General features: G+C 36.3%; 1 protein-coding gene across 3 annotated transcripts; it reads left to right on the top strand.

Moving 5' to 3' along the window:
* The first annotated feature begins 308 nt into the window (after positions 1 to 308).
* LOC18447285 (RNA-binding (RRM/RBD/RNP motifs) family protein) lies at positions 309 to 18,797 on the top strand. 3 transcript variants are annotated; one of them, XR_016059573.1, is made up of 11 exons: positions 309 to 602; positions 2,687 to 4,143; positions 4,249 to 4,386; positions 6,793 to 6,848; positions 13,940 to 14,011; positions 14,630 to 14,671; positions 14,909 to 14,998; positions 15,552 to 15,659; positions 16,258 to 16,350; positions 17,325 to 17,395; positions 17,505 to 18,797. XR_016059573.1 is itself a non-coding variant. In XM_006857386.4 (10 exons), the coding sequence occupies exons 2-10, from the start codon at positions 2,746 to 2,748 to the stop codon at positions 18,283 to 18,285; spliced, it is 2,793 nt and encodes a 930-aa protein (XP_006857448.3). In that variant the 5' UTR covers positions 309 to 602; positions 2,687 to 2,745; the 3' UTR covers positions 18,286 to 18,797. The 3 variants fall into 3 exon arrangements, 1 of the variants encoding a protein (XP_006857448.3); XR_016059572.1 differs by having other exon boundaries at positions 6,793 to 6,881; XM_006857386.4 differs by lacking the exon at positions 6,793 to 6,848.
* Positions 18,798 to 22,359: the final 3,562 nt, after the last annotated feature.

The following is a 22,359-nucleotide window of genomic DNA, read 5'->3' as shown; positions in this document are numbered from 1 at the left end:
CCCTTGACGTGAAAGTAATACAAAATTTAGATTGCGTATGAGGGATTCAAACCCTTGAAGTGAAAATGTAGAGGCATGCATGATAACAAAAAAAATAATTCACTCCCTAAAAATTTGGAAATACATAACATTGATACTTAAAAAATTCAGTTTTTGAAATTCATTTTTTAAAAAATTTAGATTTTTCAAAAAACCGAAAATGAACAGTGTTATCAAGTTGAAAAAACGGACATTGATTAAATAACGAAAAAAGTTTCAATAACGAAAAATATAAAAGATATTTACGTAATTTTTCCTTTTATATTTGTTATGGGTAGGGCGGGAGCAGCATAAAGCCATAAGTGCCCCTGTAAATATCTACCCCATTCGTGTCTCTCTTCCTTCCCGTGGTTACATCCAGTCGAGAAAGGCAAACCATGTGGCGAACAACCTAAACTCTGTTTCTTCCCTTTCAAACTCCCTTCTCTCTCTAACCCCTATTTTCTTACCCTTATTTCTTCCGAGCTTCTCCCTCTTCGCCTCCATCCCCTAATTGCAAATCTCTCTCTCTAGAACAGCAACTTCCTTCACTAGGTGAAAGCATGAGTTTTGTCTCATAACTGGTAACTTCTCTCCCTCTGTGTCTTTACCTATTATTTGTTGTATCTAAACAAGGTGCATATTAAAAGTATTGTTATTTGATAATCTTTGTCGCTCTTTGATTTCGTTATGTTTCTTCTGCAATAATGTTTCTTCGGCTTATCAGAACTCAAAATTTTGGGCCGAGCTTGTTAGTTATGTTGATAATAGGGTTGTCAGTTATTTTATTTTTTTCGTTCTAGAGATATTTGTACTTATTTTGTATTTTATGAATGGGAAATTTTATGAGTTTGATACATGTTTACTTAGTTTCTTTATAAGTATTTCATCCATATTTTGTTATAATTGTTTGTTGAAACTTTTACTAGCCAGTTACGTTTTGAATGTGGCATACGAATTTTTGCTGGAAAGAATATTTGGTTTATGGATTAATGCCTTTTATTGTATTAAAATTAAAAAATGCATTTTATTTCTTTGTGAAAATGTTCTAGTTTCAGATATTGGACTGTACCATCTCTTTTATTTATTTATTTATGCTTGAGAAGGAGTAGAATATTTTTACGTCTACTTAAAAAACTTGAAAAATTGCGTGTTCGATGTTTTTACTGCTTTTTTTTTAAATGTAAAATATTTAGTAGATTCAGTACGAGGTATTTTACGAGTTGTATGAAATCATATGTAATTTGGTCTAAGAAGGGTGTGGCCCTTAAACTTTCTCTTAACTTGTCTCAACCCCGGGCAAATGAGGTGGATTGTGTTAGGTAGGCAGCTGATGTAAAACGCCAAAACTTTCTTTGAATCCTGATGAAATCATTTAATGCATGAGCATACATGCGGTGTTTACTCTGAAGTATGGGGAGGTTCAAATTAGATTTGAAATACAAAGTTGCTACATAGCAGTAGTGTCCTACATTACAAATTAATTGAAAAACAGATTCATTCACATCCTAAGATATATTGACAATGTGAGTGTGCGGCTTTATGTTATATCCTTCATTGTGAAAAAGAGGAAGAATTTTCTTACCAATAACATGGAATTAAGGATCATTTACTGTGTTTTTTGCCATATACATGGGTTGGTTGCACGTATTGTTTCCATTCCGCATTCATTAAATGTTCTTTCATCAGTAGTAAGAAGTTCTCGCTCACATGGTTTTTTGATATCATTTTCCCTATGTTTTATGATACCAAAATTGTTCATTTGTTACTGACAAATAAATAAAGTTCATGTGTTTACCTATTAATGCCTTGCTTGAGATGGAAGATTTATCGAGTTTATCCTGGAACACATCTATTACACATTGAAGATCCATCTGCTTGGTTACATCCCTCATGCAACTTTACCACTTGTTTACTTTTTGAGAAGTTGGTAATTGTTTGTATCTTCGACTGGTTGAGTAATGGCTAATGGCGAATGACCAAATTTCCTATGCCTATAATCTCACTGAACACTGTTTCATTCGTTTCCATATCTATCAACTTTTGTTTGAGAAAAGTGGAATGCCTTATGATTTTATTCATTTTTTAATTTCTTTCCTTTAAAAGATCCATAATTAATGATAGAAAAAGGGTGCATAGTTCCAATTTATGGGGAAATATTTACTATGGATACCATTGCACTGGATATATCCATGTTTATGGCTCTGAATTGTGAAAGGAGGCTTTTAGTCTTGGTGAAAAAAATCAGGTTCTTATCTGCATGTTTTGGGCTTGATTGCAGTCTTACTACAGTATTTCCTTTGCACATGATTATTATGGTCCCATGTGATTTTGAGCTACAGTATTTACCTTGCACATGATTATTGTGGTTCTCCCATGGGATCTTGAGGCTTAACAAATTTTGCAGCATCCCGTTTGATAAATTGATATTGCAGGTCACGAAATTATCAAAAAATTTGTAACACGAAAATAAGAAGCTTTAGTAAAAAAATGCCCCTAATTGCGTTTTCTGTAAAAGGCCATTAGTGACTGAGCTCATATTCTGGCATTAATAACTTTTAGGCCTGTTGCTTCGCAGACATTTTGGGATTAAGCATACAGTGTAGAAACACTTGGGCTTTATGTTTTAGAAGCTCAGTCATAACTCGTTTTGTTTGACTCTGTCCAGGTCGTTGTTCAGAGTTCCTTATTTCATATCAGTTGCATACAGTTACTATTATATGCTTAATGAAGATGGCAGAAGTTGAGCGGCTAAGCGGTAAATCGGGAATTCTCTATGAGCTATCTAGGAATGAAAGAAATGAGGGTACATCAGCCCGAACAAGACCCTTAACCATAGAAGATTTGATTTTGAGAAGGAATAACAAGAAACTTCTAGAGACTTTTGGCGAAAGAACTATAGGGAAAACAAAAAAATCTGTTCCAGAAACTGATGCCACTTCCGATCACTCTGGGTCTGACACAATTCACAAAAGGGATTCATCTTCAAAGGATGTGAAGGGGAAGCATGATTTGGATGATTCTAAGAAGAAGGGCAGCTCCAAAAAGAAAAATGGTAGGCTTCCTACCAAGGAAGATGGGTATTCTAAAGGAAAAGAGGAAAAGTTGCACAGGGATAAGGGTAGGGATACCGGGGGCAAGAATGAAAAGCATGGTCATCATCGGGGTAAACTGGATGACCATAATACAGGGTCCAAGAAACACCATTTTAGTGAAGTGGGTGTAAAGGATAGGCATGAAGAGAGGGATAAGTACAAGAAAGAGAGCAAAAAGAAGCATAAAAGTGAAAGTGATGAAAAATATAAACTAGAGAAAGATGGAGTTGTTGCAAGGAAACAGGAACCTAGCAGAAGAGAAGACGATGATTATCTTGAAGGAAACAGCAGGAAGAAACAATCAAACCAATCCTCTTATCACGATGAAACGAGGCCAAAACGTAGAAGGTCAGAGAGTCGAGAACCAAACAGAGGTAGAGAAAGAAGATCTGTTTCACTTTCGCCAAGGTCACGTAAGCGTACTTCTTACCGTGGTTGGGGCCATGATGAGTCAACATACTATTCTATCAAGGAAAGGGTTGGAAGGCATCATTCCGAAACAGAAAGGAGTAGAAAAGGAAGTAACGGGTCAAGTTCAAATGGGCATTATAGGCGCCATGGTAATGCAAGTGGTCTTGGTGGGTATTCTCCCCGAAAGAGAAGGTCTGAGGCAGCAGTGAGAACTCCGTCTCCAATGGTTCGTTCACCTGAAAGAAAGAGTGCAGCTTGGGATCTCCCACCTGTTGGTCTGGACACAACTGGTGTAATTTCAAATGTGGGTTCTTTGCAGTCTTCTTCATCTCGCCAAGTAGTTACATCTCAAACTCACGAGTTGCCCAAAGTTGTCTCCTTTGCATCATCTGCTCTAAATTCTAGCATGTTAAATTCGACGAAGACTGGCATATTAATTGCTGAAAACCCCTTTGATTCTGTTCAACTTACTCAAGCCACTCGACCGTCTAGAAGGCTTTATCTAGAGAACATTCCGGCATCGGCGTCTGATGAGTCTGTTGTGGAATGCCTCAATAATTTCCTTCTATCATCAGGTGCTATTCGCATTAAAGGAACTCATCCCTGCATCAGCTGTTTGGTAAGTGTTTCGATAATTTGGCTTATCAGTTATTTGTGCATGCTAAGATCATGGATATTCCATTATGGCTGGGCCTTTGTTCTCATTTTAGTTTTGTGTTCTCAGATAAACAAAGAAAAGGGTCAAGCTCTTGTGGAGTTTCTTACACCTGAAAATGCAACAGCAGCTCTTGCTTTTGATGGCAAGTCAATCTCTGGATCCATAGTCAAAATCAGGCGGCCTAAGGACTTCATCGAAACACCAGTAAGATTACTTTTGCTTCGTGTTGACTACCATGTGTTTTTTTTTATTTTCAGCTATATGTTCTCACTCTTGGTAGTTTGCTACCATCAGTGTGACCGTTGCAACTATTGTTCGATTCCATCTCCTATCATTTGGAAGGTGTGATATATATATATATATATATATATTATTCTTCACTCATATTGTTATCGAGTTTTCTCTGCTTAGGACTTTGTTGTAGTAGCAGTTAGATGATTATCATGTGTGTCCATTTATGTGTGCATGCACGTCCATATGTGCAAACATGCATATCCACCTTATACTCTTAAGTTTAATCAAAGTCGCACACATTTAGACATGCTTGCCTAAGGATGCTCATGGACATTTATTGTCATAAAATCTGCAATATATCTGCAGAAAGATGCCTTTTAGAATTGATTATACTCTGTTTTAGTGGATATTTTAAATTCAGTGCTCTTTTTATTCTGGAGGTGTATTTCATTAGATGTATATCCAATACGTGGAACAACTATATCTTATGGTTATATTAGAAGGAACCGGCCCTTATGTTTCACTGATAGAATGTAGGTCTTGGTATGAAATTTGCCATTGTAATATGTGGTTATGTTTGACCGATTGAACGCAATTCTGATGGTTATGAATAGTATTCAGTTTTTCATTGCTTGATATGAACCATTATTTTGATTACATGCATTTTCATGGTAATCAAAGAATCTTATTTACTTGCATGAAGCACTCTGGGGCTGCAAGGATGAGAATGGTGGGTTAGTCAAATTTTTACTTGACAATTAAGAGGCTTCTCTTTTAAGTACATTTTAGAGATATACTATCCATGATTAGTCCGCCTTTCTCACCCAATATACTATTCATGACTAAGTGCTACCATGGAGGACCTGTAATTTGTTCACTTTCAGGAATATCTTTTTCTCCTTTTTCTGAAATGGTAATGATTGAAAAAAGGCAGAAGTGATTATCATAAAAGGGTAACAATGTGATTAAAGCAAATAAAATAACCATCAGGAATGCCATCCTTTAAAGACGATCTTCTTGCTTTGAATACATCTATTAACTTCGATTATCACAATCCTTAGTTGCCGAGGTACTCTAATTTTCAGTCATGCTACGAGTGCCATTGCTTTTCCCAATTAGATCCCTCCCCCAGCTTAAATCTGCATCTCACTTATCGTTTGTAAACTGCAATAGATGAGGTCATGTTCCTCTAGGTACGGCATCAAATTGAGCATACATCCGATTGTAGGAACTAGTGACTTCTGATCCTTGTAATGTTTGACATAGTCTTCAATGTGGATTCCATACTTTGTAAATGTTGAAACTCTTTTACTCAAACCACATGATGTTTTATTGGCTCTACAAATGTTCATAATATCTCTTGACATCCGTTACTAGATTCAAATCCAATAATGCTTGGAACTTCTTGTGGTCCAATATCAGATACATCTGTAGATATCACTTGAAACATCTTGGGTTTTCAGATTATACATTTTAAGGTTATGAGCATAATTTTTTTAAGCTGATCGAGAGACTAAACTATTAATTAGTCCCCAATGATCCTATGAAAACAGATATTTCCCCTTGAGGAATGAGTGAAATATTTGGGATTTGGGAATGAGGGGGCATGATGATGTATAAACCATGGCGCAAATACTTCGAGATTAGTGTTTCCAATGGCGTACCGGAGTTCTTTGTTATTGACTTTCAGAAAATGGTTGTGTATGTGGTTTTGATCTTATCCCAAGCTCAATGGAATGAAGCATAGAAATGACAAATTATAGTGGTCATTAATCAGGTTACTCTGTTTTGTTTGACACAGAACAATTTATCCCTCACTGTGATCATTTTGTAGGATTTCTATTTATCATCATTTTTTTGTCAGTTCTTTTTGGGTATTTTGTAAGAGTTTTGGTTTTGAAAACTCGTAGAGGAGCAGGCATGCAATTGTTTCTTGTGACGACACTTTTATTTTTTCATTTAGGGTCAACCTTAGAGATTCTTATAGGACCTTGAGGTGGAGAGCCTTTTTTTTTTTTTTTTAATAAATTGCGCTTCATCCTTCCCTTTACTTTTTCTTTGGAATTTGAAGTCATGGAGCATGTGGATTTAACACTTGGAATCCAATCACATCATTCATATCAAAGAACCACATATTTTTACCATCAGATCACTGAAATTTTTAAGAAAATCCTTTTGGTGCTCTAAGGTTCCATGTGAAGAGTGGTACTTTTTTCGCACTAGAAACCTTTGAACATCCAAAGACTGCTTTCATGCCTTTTGATACGCCAGTTTTGTATTTCATTTTTGATTAATTTTTGGTTTGAGTATGAATGATCTTTATAGCATTCCTGGATGAAATTTTGGCTGACCATCCTGTTGGAATCTCTTAAATAGGGTATTTTTATTGGGTATCTCATAATTCACATTCAGAATGGTGATGAAGCGAGGAGGTATAAAAGCAGACTTCCGGATGTAATGCTGAGGTTGATGTTATTGCAGCTTCCTCTTTCAAGTATAATGTCTACTATTTGAGATCTTGACATTTGAAGGAGCACTTTGCCTTGACCTCATGTTTGCCCTTATGCAATGGCAATCCTTACAACTGCTTATTCAGTGCAGTCCTATTCTGGATTTTTGACACCACTATCGATTAGAATTTTCTCTGTATTGACATTTATGTGCAAATTTTGTGCTACCTGCATTATTTGGTTGATTTTACTTTAAGAGGAACATGATTCTAGTTCATAAATATTGAAAATTCTGAAAGTTGGTTATAAAAATAAGTTTCGTCGTAGGATGATGAAGAAATGTAACTTGGAACGTTGAGAATTGAAATATAACCTTTGATCTTTTTTCTTGTTACGTGTTGTGTTTTCATGTGTATGCTTTAAGAATAATAATGTATACTGTTGAAATTTTTCTGATGGAATGTACCGTTCAAACTTGTACGGTCCATTGAAGTTTTAATTTCATCTTTCATCATCATTCTTTTGTACTTTCATGGATGTTTTAAATTTGTTTTAGCTTTGCATATAATTTTCTTGTTCCTTGTTGAGTTTTCATGTGTATGCTTTAAAAATACAAGAACCTGGGAATAGTAATGTATACTGTTGAAATTTTTCTGATGAAAATGTACCGTTCAAACTTGTACGGTCCATTGAAGTTTTAATTCTATCTTTCATCATCATTCTTTTGTACTTTCATGGATGTTTAAAATTTGTTTTAGTTTTGCTTTTACATGTTGGTTTGTTCTTTTGCTTTTAGTGTTTTCAATGTTAGATAACTTGCATAGGCTGAGAAGTGCAATTTGGAGATTGATATATTTACCACTTGGTCATGATTAGCTACAGGTATAAATTAAATTGAGGAAATGTTAAGAAAAACTTTGAAGGTCACCATCACGGTTGATCTGAATGTAATTAAAATGCAAGCAGGCAGATGATAAGCCAATGATATTTTTCCTTGTTTCAGAATACGGTCAACCAACATGTTAACCAATCGATTACAAAAAATTGGATCGGATTTTGCAGTTTTTTCTTCTGCAGTACCTCGACGTTACATGAGCGTGGAAAAGGTTCAAGAATCAGTTTTATAAGGGCTAAAAATGAATCACTTATTTCGGCTTTTGGACCCCATATTCTAGGGTGGATCTCGAAAGATATGAAAGATCTAGGCACTTGAGCACTGTTTCTATACTTTCTAGGAATACCAAGTGCAGATAATCACACATCTCACATCCTTAAGTTTTCACTCTGAGATAGTGACAAGATTGTAGGGCTTCCATATAGGTCAAAACAAAGGGCCCTTCATGCATACCTAAGCCTAACACTACATCTCATGTAAATCTCAATACCCATAAGTGAGGCTAGAAGCCTCAAAGTAGGGTGGACATCACCAAGCTCTTCCTATTAATCAGTTGCATCAAGTGTCAAACCTCCTTAAAGATATTATTGCTTCCAATGACAATGGAAAGGGCATTTCATGCACCATAGAACATTCAGGTCTGTTCATCCACTGATAATAAAAGATACAAGTGAGCTACATACATGTACTGTTTTGGAGTTAAGAATGCTTGTCAAGAACTTGCATGTTTTCAAAACCCAGGGGGCCCGTTAAGTCGTGTAAAATTCTGTTATCAAGATGTTCCTCTAGCTTATCTTACTGATTGTGTATGGTGAGGGAATTTTTATCCTCCTTTTACATGCTCGAGGAGTCAAATTGGGAGGTGAAATCTTTGCCATGTGTGGGTTGAGAGGGATTCCCTATCCAGTGGTGTAATTTTTTGGCACAAATAAGGTTGTTGGGAATGATTCGTTTCATGGGGATGGTTTTTGATTTCAATGAGTTTTGATTCCTTTATATATCCATGGTAAAAAAGATATCTTCAAATTAGCAAAAATAAGAGAGAAAAAGTGTAGGGATCTAAACAATATTAAATGCATTAAGAGTGAGGAACACAGGGTCTTGGTACAAGGTGATGAGGTCAACGAAAGGTGAAGAGTCTATTTTCAAAAATTATTAAATGACGAACAAAATGGGAACATAGTGGTTGAAGGGACTTTTGGTACAAGTGATGGTGGGGTCACAGATGCATTCGTAGGATTAGGATGTCAAAAGTGAAAGAAGCTTTGAAAAGGATAAAGATAAGAAAGGCTTTAGGGTCAGATGGTATCCTGATAGAGGTTTGGAAGTGCATGGGGGAAATTGGCATTGACTGGTTGACAAAGTTGTTCAACAAGGTGTTGAAAACAATAAAAATGCCAGACAATGGACGAAGTATTGTGGTACCTATTTACAAGAACAAAGGAGACATACAAAATTGTAGAAACTATCGAGGGATCAAGCTTGTGAGCCATACTATGAAGCTCTAGGAAAGAGTCATTGAGCAACGACTAAGGCATGAAACAAGTGTATCTAAAAACCAATTTGGCTTTATGCCAGGAAGGTCAACAATGGAGGCTATTTTCCTACTTAGGCAACTGATTGGAAAGTTTAGGGCGAAGGGTGGTCTTTATTGATCTAGAGAAAGCTTATGATAGAGTACCTCGAGATTTGATTTGGTGGGTGTTGAAAAAGAAAGGCGTCTCTAGACACTACATTGACTTGGTGAGAGATATGTACAATGGAGCGGTTACTAGTGTACGAACAACTAGTGGAGAGACGAGTGAGTTTTCAGTGACAATAAGTCTATATCAAGGGTCAGCATTGAGCCCGTACCTCTTTGTTCTTAGTTATGGACAACTTAACTAGGCACCTACAGGATGAGGTACTGTGGTGCATGTTGTTCGCAGATGACAGTTTTGATTGATGAGACCCGAAACGACGTCAACACAAAGTTAGAACTTTGGAAGATGCTCTAGAATCCAAAGGTTTTAAAATTAGTCAGACTAAGTCAGAGTATATGGAATACATATTTAGTAATAATAAGAGTAGAGACGAGTAAGTAGTTAAGATCGACGGCCATAAAGTATAAAAATGACCACACTTTCGATATCTTGGGTCGATAATCCAGGAAAATAGAGAGATCGAGGAAGATGTCGCACACATAATTAGAGATGGGTGGGCGAAGTGGAGATGTGCAACTGGAATTTTATGTGATCGCCTCATACTAATGAGGTTGAAGGGCAAGTTCTATAGGACAACGGTGAGACTAGCTTTGCTCTATGGGGCAGAATGCTGGGCAGACAAAAAACAATGTACCCATAGAATGAGTTTAGCGGAGATGAGGATGTTGAGATGGATGAGTGGCAAGACAAGAAGGGATAGAATTCACAATGAATCTATTTGAGATAATTTAGGCGTGGCACTAATAGGCAATAAAATGAGAGTGTAGACTTAGGTGGGCTGGCCATGTGTGGCGTCGACCAAGTACAACACCTGTTAGGAGATGCGAATTAGTTCAAGTGGAAGGACTGAAAAGAGCAAGGGGTAGGCCTCAAAATGAAGTGGTTAAAAGTAGTCCGAAAAGATATGGGGACTTATGGCCTTTAATAGAGCAGATTGCAGGACTAGGATTCATATAGCCGACCCCAATTAATTGGGACAAGGCTAAAATGATGATGATATATTCATGGTCACATATCTCTAATATATCTTGATGTGTGCCTATTGTACTTTGTACCATAAAAAGTGAAGAATTTGTGTGCATGTGTGTGTGTTTGTGTTTGTGGTGTTTGGGAAGAAGGGGGTGAGTTGGTTAGGGCTAGGTGAATTTAGGCGAGGCAGGGCCTTGTCAAAGTCCCTTCTGCTTCTAATAACATAGGTGCAAACTGCAAAGTGCTTCCTTTCTCATTCATTCCACCACTTGAACTTCAGCCCTAGCAAGTTCACTTCCAGACCTGTTTTTGAATCAAGGAACCCTTGTGGAACGGCTTTACTCACCAATAACAAAAGACAAAAGGCCAATTTTCATCATTAAAATCCTTTTGTATTCCCTTTTCGTAGAACATCTATCATGGGTTGGGTCATCTTAGAGACAATCAAGCTTCTGAACTCACAGACTAGCGAGTGTAATGTACTCTTGCATTGCCACCAAATAATCCTTTTCTGCTGCAAACACTACAATATAGCAAAAAGGCTATCACACCAAAGGAAATCCCATTTCCTAATGGAGCATGCTTCTAGCACCATTCCCAAATAATGTGAAATATATATTTCCATCCCCAAATGATATGAAATAGATATTAACGTCAGTTGGAAACATGAATAGACAAGAAGTATATACTTCTTAGGAGTATGGCCATTGCAAAGTTTATGAATAATGATTCTTCAGTGCTCAACTTAAGATTTTGTGAACAGGCGAACCACAAGACCTAACCCCTGTTATTAAATATCCTGCTCCACCTTCTTCTGTTAACAATGTGAGAAACTAAGGCACAGCTGTTCTAACCAAAGGAAATCCCATTTCCTAACAGAGCATGCTTGTAGCACCATTCCCAAATGATATGAAATATATATTTCTATCCCCAAATGATATGAAATATATATTGACATTGGTTAAAAACATGAATACACAAGAAGTAAACAGGCGAACCACAAGGCCTAGCCCGCCTGCTATTACTGCTCCACCTGCTTCTGTTCACAACATGAGAAACTGAGGCACAGCTATTCTACAGGGAATATGAACATCCCAAAATCCATCTCTCTCTCTCTCTCTCTATTTTGTGTTGAACATACAAACTGTTTACCTACTCGCTTCAAAACTGAATAACCTGTTTGACTGGGCACACTCGTCTAGAAGCTTCATTTTGCTTAGTGTGGCTTGTCTGCTTCCCTAGTTTGTGTCCTTTTATGTTGGGCTCTATTCAATAGTTTTAAGGGTTGTTGCACAGAATGGCTTCAGTTAGTTACCATGCATAATCATTCAATTACTTGTTTCTATCTCTTGTTGATGATGTTTCATATGTTCTTAAGTATGCTTTTGTAATGATAGGTACGTCTAATCCAATTTGTTATTGATAATTTGATAATATTGATAAGTTCAACAAAACTAGTGTTGGGACTTGAAACTTAAAGTTGGTTAATTAGTATGGTGTTTTTGTCATTGATTTTGATGCATATAGTGATTTGCATGTCTCATGCTCCACTTGTTGGCAGAGCATTGCCTCGCCTAGATAGATTTCCTGATCTGCATATTCTGATGTCTATAATGTTCCTTCCCCAACGAGTTATTGTTTTGCTAGCCAATGTTTAAATTTGAGATTCTTAACTTTTGGTGAATTGATGATTGTACCACTTCTTTCTGATATGGCTTCTAATACCTTAGTGTGGTCTTAATTGGACATAAAAAGGCCTAAGAGGATATACTTAGCTTTCTGTAGTCTTCCATGACTTGACTTCTACCAGAGGAATATTTGTGCTTGGACCTTTTAGAAAGTAGATTAGTTTGTGATTTACATTTGGTGTTCGTATATTCTCTGCCCATATAGAAAATTTGCAACCACGTAACTTTTTGCTGAATCTTCTCTTCAATAGTGAGAGAATGGACAGTTGAAGGTTTCTGTTTTTACCCCTTCCGTTTTACTTGCATGAAGTTCAAAAGACCACTTTGAAGGTTAAATCGACTCGCGCAATTCAACTTGATTCAACCCATATGCAAGTTTCCAGAAACCTCCGACCTTTTCAGCTTTTGCATCCCCACCGCTTTTACTCTCCCTGCATGAAACCCCCTCCATACCGAGGGGAGTCGGCTCTATTTTGGAGAAAAATGCCCTTTTCTCTAGGGGAGTTACAAAAAAAAAAAAAACTCTTTCTCTCTTCTTAATTACTCTGGGGCATGAGTTCTATTGAGAGAAGTTGATGGTTTCTGAAAGTGGCAGGTTCACGAGTAGAGTAATAGTGAGAGAAAGTGGCAGCTTTTGGAGCAGGTGTTGTAGCAAGAGAAAGTGGCTCTGGTTTATGAACAGAGTTTTAATGAGAGAAAGTGGAGGTTTTACGAGAAAAATGTGAACAAACTATTTCTGGAGAAATGGGCATTTTTGTTCGAAATAGAGGTGAGACACACCCTCATCCTCCCCCCTTTCCCACTTTTCCCCTCTTCCCTCTAACCCCCACCAAAAAAAAAAAAAGGAAATCGTCGCATCCAACAACTGTATGGTGGGGCTTCCATTTGTAGGGTTCTAAGGTTTGGGATTTTCACAGCAGTTTTTTTTTTTTCGGTTTGGGGGGTGCGGTTGCATAAATTTTCCCTTTTTTTGGAGAATCAAAGAAAACTTATTGTTGTTACATTAACACCTTCTCAAATAGAAAATCTATTGTTCATTGAATGCATCTTACTTGTTTCGTACGTTCTTAGGTTTGACTCTTATTGTCCTACTTGGTGCTCTCTCAATCAAGTCCGTTCTCTCTCTCTCTCTATCTTCATTCTCTTTTTATGCAACTTTCTTCTCTGTACATTTGTCCATCAAGCTCAGGCTCTCTCTGTCTCTCTCTCCACTGTATTCTGATTTATCTTCTCCAAAGAATGAGGTTTGTAAGTTAACATTTCTTCAAAAAAAAAAGAAAAAAAGAAAAAAAGAATGAGGTTTGTACGAGGTTTGTATGAGGTTTACTTCTTAGAATACGACTGTGTAGGATTTAGCGAAATCTTAAAAGTTCAATATGGGGTCAGGATTTGTATACTGAGTGGAAGCGTTATTTACTTAAGAGGTAGAGATGCAAAACTTTTCCTTGTTGAAGAAGCTCCTATTGGAGCCACAATTTATTTTCTCTACATTTGGTTCATGTTCCTTGGAGTCTCTGTTAAATGTGCATCTATATAATCGGTTGCTTGAGAGTGGAGACGAAAGGTCAGTTGGCAATTCATTGTGCACCTCTGTATGATTGGCTTCACCATTTAACAATAATGTTGCTTTTTAGTCATCTCCACAATATTATTTCTGTACTAGTCTCGTTCATTTTCTTCTTATTTTGTTACTATATAAGTTCTGCGGCATTTTAAATGTCTCCCAATAATGGATGATTGGCCCTTTAATCTTTAGACATTTTCCTTTAGGTATGCCATCCGTTTACTGTCCTCTGACTGTTGTTCCTTTTCATGCAGGCTGTTGCCACTGAGAAACCAGTGGCTACAGTGGATGCAGTATCTGACATTGTGAAGGATTCGCCACACAAGGTAATGACACGTCTAATATTGAATACAAAATGAGGAAAAATATATATTGACTGGAATATAATATTGGGCGGTTTTGGTGATCAACCGGTATTTTAAAAAAAAATTAAAAAAATATATAAATTCCCAAAAATAAGGAATTTGATTTGTTATGCATTGTTTAATATTCTTTACATTATGGTAAAGATTAAAAATTGTTTTGGTCATTAATACTCACCTTTATAGTTTCTCATCTTTTTCAAAACATTTTAAAAATACCCCTAGGCACAAATTGATTTGTTAAATTTCATTTCTTTTCATTAATTTTCAACTTTATTTGAATGTGTTTTGTTTAATCTTTATGTGCTTTTCATATGTTGGTAGATTTTTTTTTTTGTATTTTTTTTTTTTTTTTAAACACTTTTTTGACCGCCCGGGACTTACCTGGTTAGAGCGGTTGAATCGGCAGTTTACCGGTTAGACCGGCTAAGCCGCTTCCGGGCCCATGTCCTCGTTGTGAAATTACTATGGTAACCCTGATCTTTTTATTAAATGATGAAAAACATGTTTGCTTAGATGGAGAACGAATATGTGTTAATGAATTGATAAAATCATGATCTTCGCTGGTATTGTTTCTTCCAGATTTTCATTGGGGGCATTCCAAAATCTCTTTCATCTGATAAGGTATGGAGATGTTCTGGTTCAAGGAAATGTCCCTTCATTGTATAGATGTTAACACTAACCTGTTTAGGCTCTAAATCATACTAAATGTTTTACTTTTTTACTGGTAGTGTTTTGAAGAACCGTAATGCTTCATCAAATACTTTGAATTTTTTTTTTTTTGCACACCCACACCCATTCTTGGGTCATCTCTAAACTACAATGTTGTTATGATCGCCTTTGTGGCCTTATGTTTTACAGCTTCAGGAGATTGTCAGTGTATTTGGACATTTAAAGGCCTATCATTTTGAAGTTAACCGGGAGAGTGGCGGTTCTTGTGCATTTCTAGAGGTATAGAAAGCCATGAATGTTCTTTCTTTGATCTTCCATTGTGCATGGCTATCTTTTGGTGCAAGCATAAGTGCCAACACTTGGATATTTGGGGTGCATTCTATTTGTCGGTAACTTTGGTATATTGAGTCTTTTATTATGAGATTATATCTGAAATTAGACTAATTCAATTTGTTGTTTTCTAGGATTTTCTTCCAAATTGATTGAACTTGAGCAATTTCTGCAGAAATTAGGTGGAAAATTTTGCCAAACCTGGGCCAAATTGATGTAATGGTTTTCAGTCCTAGTTAGAACCTTTCAGGATAAAGGATAATCCTTTATGAAACTTGAACTTCCAAAGATTCTTTGAAACTTGGCTGAAACTAAACTGTTACTTCTGACCATTCATGCTTTATCTCTCATAAGCAACTGTTTCATTTCTTTCTTACCAATCACTAAACTGTTTCATTTCTTTATTTGTTTCAGTACACAGATCACTTCATTACCCTTAAAGCACCTGTTTCATTCTTTGTTATCAATTAAAAAAACTGTTTGATTTCTTTATTTTTTGCAGTACACTGATCAGTCCATTACCCTTAAAGCATGCGCTGGGCTGAATGGCATGAAATTGGGAGGGTGTGTATTAACTGTGGTCCAGGCCTTTCCTGATGTCTCTGCAGAGGTACTCCCGAGGGTTACATGATTCATTGTCCAATTGGCTATCAAAAACTATTGTCCATTAAACTCATCACTGTCCAATGATAAAATACTCGGTGATGGAGGGAGAATAGGATCAGTAGAGCAGCAGATGACCCCAATGATGGGTCTCACTTTGTCACTTCTGTTTTATTGGGCATTGATTACCTCATGGACAATGATTTTGCATATTCATATTCCTTAGGACTGAAATATATTTTCCCCTTGATTATAATGTGTTAGGATTCAAGGAGAAACTGATAGTAAAGTTCTGGAAAGAAGGAAAATTTTGCTTGTATTACATAATGAGATCCTTCCACACCCATGCGTGTAGGACCCAAAAGGAGCACCATTAAATTTGGCACAGATCTCTAGAAAAGTTATCACATGGGTGTGGGATTTGACTTTTTTAGAGATCTGTGCTAAATTTAATGGTGATCCTTTGAGGTCCTACACACATGGGTGTGGGAGGGTCTCATAGGATCATTACTCATTACAAAATTGCTATCTTCTGTAGGGTTTTTTCTTCCCTTCGTTTTAAGGCAGTATTTTAAAACTATACTTAAATGGATGCTTTTCTTCAGGAAATTTCAAAAGGCCCTCCTTCCTATGGGATACCTCAGCATGCAAAGCCACTACTGAAGGAACCCACACAGATCCTGAAGTTGAAGAATGTGGTATGTTTTTGCAAAAAAAGAAAAAGAGAAAGAATTTACGGGGAAAAAAATTACAAAAAATAAAATAAGAAATATTTGCCTTAGAAAGAGAAAATTACAATTATTTTGTCTGAGCACCTTGCCTACTGCAAATTCTACTATTCCTTTTATTTGGTTTGCAACTGTGGTTTTGTGTTTTGGGGTGGTCAGTTGTTTTGCAGTATCTACTGTAACTGTAAGTAGAGGCTGCTACCTATTAGATCATGGTTTTCCCCCCGCCCCTCTACCCCAGTCCTCTCTCTCTGATCATGGGTTATTGGCATCTCTCTCTCTCTCTCTCTAGCTGATCATGAATCTCTCCCACCCCCGCTGTTCTGCCCCCACATCAGTGTGTAGGGTTTTTAGGGCTGCTGCTGAGAGGCAGCTACCGATCCAATAGGTGTTACCATATATTGTGCTCTTTTTGTGTCTCCCTTGCAAAAGTGGAGTATGGTTCATGGGCTTCGACTAGTTTTAAAACTTGGGCTCGAGTCAACTTGCCTCTGTACCATGGTGAGTCCTGTGCCAATACCATGGGACTCGACCGAGTTTTTACAGTTTCTAACCCCTGTAGTGCTTTTCATGGCTGGATCAGGATGGGACTTGCTGCGTTTGTCAAGTCCTGACCTGGGTCACTGCTTTAAAACACTGGTTTCGACATTTGAAAGACAAAGGAAACGATAAAGAGAGAGAGAGTATGTGTAGGGTGTTTATTAAAAATAGGTTTTATAAATTAGAGAGTAGGATTTGCAAGTTACTGCATCTTAATAACAATGGCATAACTATCTTTCCTTGAAGAGTAGTGCATGATATTCTTTATATTTTTCAAGATTGATGGTACAGGTATTTCTCAAAACCACTCTTGGTCTTGTAACCATGATCTTCATTCCCTTGTTATTGACCTTGTTCTCTCTGTTCATCAGATGCTGAGTTTGTTTACTTTGATGTGATTCCAGTTCAACATGGATGATCTGTCTGAGTCCGAGATCGAAGAATCATTGGAAGACATACGCATTGAATGCACGAGGTCTGTAATCACGTATACTGGTTGGCCATGTTCCTTAGAGACTTGTATTAATAACCATAAATATCTGGAAAATGGCATCTTAATTGTGTTTGAGCATATAATTGTACAGGTTTGGCACAGTTAAGTCGGTGAATATCATTCGATTAAGCAAAAGCTCCGAGGAGGCCCCTAACATGACCATTACCACTGGAAACAATGATTCGCCAGGACCCAAACAAGATCCAACTCAGATAATGGAGAAATTGGATTCTGTAAATAGTGATATACTAGGAGCCAAACAAGACTCGCTTCACGAATTGGAGAAATCAGACCCTGTAAATTGTGATATGCAAATGTCTGATCAGGACCCAATTCAAGAAATAGAAATATGGGAGCCTGGTTATTCTGAGAATGTTGAAATTGTTGCTTCCATTGATGAGAAAACTCGGGACCTTGAGATGATTACCGATGATAAAGATGAACACTTATTAAAGAATAAAGAAGATGAATCTGGAACATCAAACTGTGAACAAACGACTCTGGCAGGTGATGATGCTTCAGACCAGCTTCCATGCTCTCTCTCTCTACAATATAACAATGCCCACGAACCTACATTCTCTCTTTCTCAACAAGATAGAGTTAGTGAGGAGTTTCAGAAGAAATGTGAAGCTCCTGGTTCTATGAAGTTGGAAGATTTTGATATGGGCAGTAGTGGTGATGATCAAAAGACCATGATAAACCCAAGTTCTGATTTTGATGCCTTTCAGCCGGGTTGTGTTCTTGTTGAGTACTCTAGGAAAGAGGCTGCTTGCTTGGCTGCTCACTGCTTGCATGGCCGGCTTTATGGTGATCACAGGGTTGCAGTGGAGTATGTGGCTTATGATCTCTATCAAGCCAGGTTCCCGAGATGAGAAAGAAAGCTCATGTGATCTTATTTCTCGAATTTGGGTCTGGGATGAGAGAAAGCTCATACGATATTGTTCTCGAATTTGGTTCTGGGGATGAGAGAGAGGTAAGTGAATCTCTCGAATTTGTAGTGGTTGTACTTTCTGGTTTCGCTTGAATGTCTCAATTCCAGATGAGGGAGAAATCTCTTTTGAGCTGGGTTCCCAGATCGGGAAGTAACTAAAAATTTCTCTAGCGTTTGGAGCCTGTACTGAGTGGTTGGCCTGTAATTGGTTAAAATATGCTCTTCCATTTTAGTTTCGTCAAATCAAGTTTACCTATAAGTTATTGAATATTTAGAAAGAGGAGTTTTGAGGATTTCCTTCCTCTTAGGCCAGATTGGCAGTAGTTGCAGAGGCTTGATCATGACTGGGTTTTCTGAGGTTATATGAAAACCTATTTGCTGATTCTCGTGAATTCTAAGAGGGATTCAAGGACCTCTACGTTATATATTATGGATTTGTAGATATTGCTGTTATAGTTGTTTACCACCTCTTCATTTCTTTTTTTTTTTTTTTTTTAGAGAAAGGGCGTCAACACGTGCTTGCAAATGATAGTAGGCTCAAGGGTGTTATGCTTTATTGAAGTAGATTCTTGAGGATGAGATTATCTTGGTAAAACAGCAGAGCTACTGGTGAGGATTTTCTCATTCTGAAGTTTTGGGATCCACCAAATGAACCTATTATTATTATTTTTATTTTATTTTGAAGTAGATTCTTGAGGATGAGATTACCTTGGTAAAAGAGCAGAGCTACTGATGAGGATTTTCTCATTCTTAAGTTTTGGGATCCACCAAAGAATGATCCTATTATTATTATTATTATTTTATTTTTTAGAAGTGTTAATGGTGGGAATGGAGCCTAGTACATTGTGTTGAGATACCTATCCGTCTGTTCCAATCTTGGGACTTTTTTCAATGAAGTATGTTTTTTAAATATTTTTTCAAATATTTTTTCCTTTTTTTGGTAGTTAGGTTAAAGATGTTACATCAGAAAAATTTGAGATACAAAAAGAGACCCTTTTGACCTGGCGGAGCAAAGAAATAGTATACTTTGATGGGAGCATAGAATCTTGTGGCTCATCAGCTTACGTTTATCTCGGTGTTTTCTTCAAACTCGGGGTGGTTCGTTCTGTATTTTCTGCGCCTTTTAAGATAGTTTGTGTCCTAGCATCACCATGGAACTGATTGATGGGACGCAAATTCGAGAACCATATAATTACTGTAGCCCAAATACAAAGCGGAAAATTTGGGTATCATATGTTATGAGAGTTTTCGGCCTCTTTTGTGACTTTAGGAAGAATCTGAACCGTCAATCGGTATTTTTGGACTCGGGATTGGAAAAATGATTAGAACAAGGAAAGCCATGCACTATCCAATAAAAAGTAACTTTAAAATATTTAAAGGCATAATTTATATAAGGTTGCAACCTAAAAATGTAGAATTACATAAGCATCTTAAAAATCAATTGGAAAAAAAGGTTGTTTTAATGTTGAAAAACCTTCCAATTGATCATCTTGACAATGAGATATGTGAATATGAAAAAAATAAATTGAGTCTTAAAAATAGTGTATCTTGCAAACATTATTCAGACCGTCTATTTTTTAAATTTTTATATGTTTATGGATCTACTTGGAGCTTAAAATTTTATAATTAGATATGAAAATAGCTTAAAATTTTATAATTAGATATGAAAATAGATTTTCAGATAAAAAATATTTTACGTTAAAAATACATGTTATGATAAAATTTGGAGGTGCACCTTGATTGGATTGTTTAATGTTGCAATCTTATAGAAACCACACCCATAATTAAAATGCGAGCATTTTAAATCGTCAGTGGTTGCTATTCGAAAGTGCCGGTGGGAATGGAAGCTACACCATGGAACATGAGATATTCGAAGGTGGGAAGCTACAACATGGAACCTGAGATAATAAAGTTCATATCCCAACCTGAGATAATAAAGTTCATATCCCTGGAGTTCATATCGCAAACTAGGGAGGTGAGCAAATCGATTGTGGAGAAAACAGAACGTAGTTGTTCGAGAGAGATATTATGACATGCAGGGCAACTCTCGGATTAAAGATAAGTACCTACGTTTTATGAAATGGAAAAAGTTTATATAAGGTTGCAACCTTAAAATATAGAACCATAATGTTGGTTTAATGTTGGAAAAACCCTATAATTGATCATCTCAACATCGAGATGTATGAATATATATAAAAAAAAGAGTTTTTAAGTCTCGGAAATAGTGCAGCTTGCAACACATTATCTAGACCATCAATTTTCAAAATTTTCATATATTTATAAATCTAACTCATTTTAATCTTTTTTTAAATTTAAAAATTTCTAATTAAGTATGAAAATATATTGTAAGATAATACTAAGAATTTTTTACAACAAAATTACATGTTATAATAAAATTTTAAGGTGCGGCTTAATTGGATCGTTTAAGGTTGCAACCTTATAGAAACAAAATCCCATTGTATGGGAAGAATAAAGTATGAATTATTTATTGTAAAATATGTTAAAGTGAGTCCTATAAAAACAAATAAAACCTCACTTCAAAACTCAACAAAAATTGTAGCTTGGCATTAGAAAATCTTCAAATAGATCATCTCGGTCTTTACCATTATGGTTGTGAAAAAATAATAGGATTTCAAGTCATAAAATAATACATATTGTAACACATTATTCAGACCATCCATTTCTGCCCTAAAAGTAAATGTTTTCTAGCATGGGTCATGAACACACACTTTTGGCTAATTTGATTTGATGGAGGGATAAACCTGTGACTCTTTCCATTGTTCAAGCAAGACTGATTGGCTTAGTTCACATATTTACAATATTTATATCATTTTTGGAGTTTTAAACTTTTTGGAAATTGATTTTAGAAACATAATGAAGATTTTCAATATCCAAAGTACTTTCTAGATGAGGATTCGAGGTCGGGATTTACTTTGTATTTTCACATACCTTAGGCCTTATAGAAACTCCATCATATTCTAAAGAAAATGTGGTTTATGCATAAGAGGGACGCATAACTATGTTTGCGTTTCCTAAGGGATCCCACATGAGGAGTTGTATTCTATCCAATGAAAAGACAAAATTAAAGGTTTAGAGTTTTCCTTAGAAAATTATCATTTTTATGGTTTTTGAAATTTATTTATGTTTTGCACATTCATGACATTAGAAATTATATAAACCGAAAAAATTACGTATATATAATTTATGAATATATAATTTACATGTATATACCGAAAATTTGCGAATATATTATTTACGTAATTGTATATAGGTATGAGTCCTAGACTCGTAAAAACCATGTCCAATTTAAAGTAGAATTAAGAAACTGTAACATATCAGTATCATCTTTTTTTTAATTAATTACAGTTCGCTACACGAATCTTAGTCCACTATTTTACTCTATTAAAAGCTATATCCTCAGTGAGGCCATAAGTCCCCATATATTTTTTTATTACTTCCAACCACGTCTTTTTGGCCCTATCTCTTGTCCCTTTCAATCATTTCACTTGAACTAACTTGCACCTCCTAACATGTGCTGCACTTGGTCAGCACCACATATGGCCAACCCATCTAAGTCTACTATCTCTCAGCTTATCGCCTATTAGTGCCACACCTAAATTCTCCCAAATGACTTCATTTTGAATTCTATCATTTTTTGTCTTGCCACTCAAGATTATCTTTACCACTGCACTCATTCTATGGTTATATTACTTTTTGTTCACCCAAAATTCCGCCCTATAGAGCAAAATTGGTTTCACAACTATCTTATAGAACTTGTCCTTCAGTTTCATTGGTATGTGGCGATCGTAAAATTCTAATTACGCATCTCCACTTTGTCCACCTAGCTCTAATTTTGTACGTGACATCTTCCATAGTTTCTCAATTTTTTTGGATTATCAACCCAAGATATCGAAATGGCGGTCTTTTTTTTTACTTCATGTTCGTCAATCTTAAGTACTTCATCGTCTTTGCTCCTATTGTAATTAAACTTGCATTCTATATACCCTGTCTTAGT

The sequence above is a fragment of the Amborella trichopoda genome, chromosome 7 (genome assembly GCF_054954075.1).
Source record: "Amborella trichopoda isolate Santa Cruz 75 chromosome 7, AtrichopodaSantaCruz75HAP2 v2.0, whole genome shotgun sequence".
Taxonomy (NCBI): domain Eukaryota; kingdom Viridiplantae; phylum Streptophyta; class Magnoliopsida; order Amborellales; family Amborellaceae; genus Amborella; species Amborella trichopoda.
Note: the sequence above shows the minus strand (reverse complement) of the source record. Positions and strands in the feature narration are given on the sequence as shown.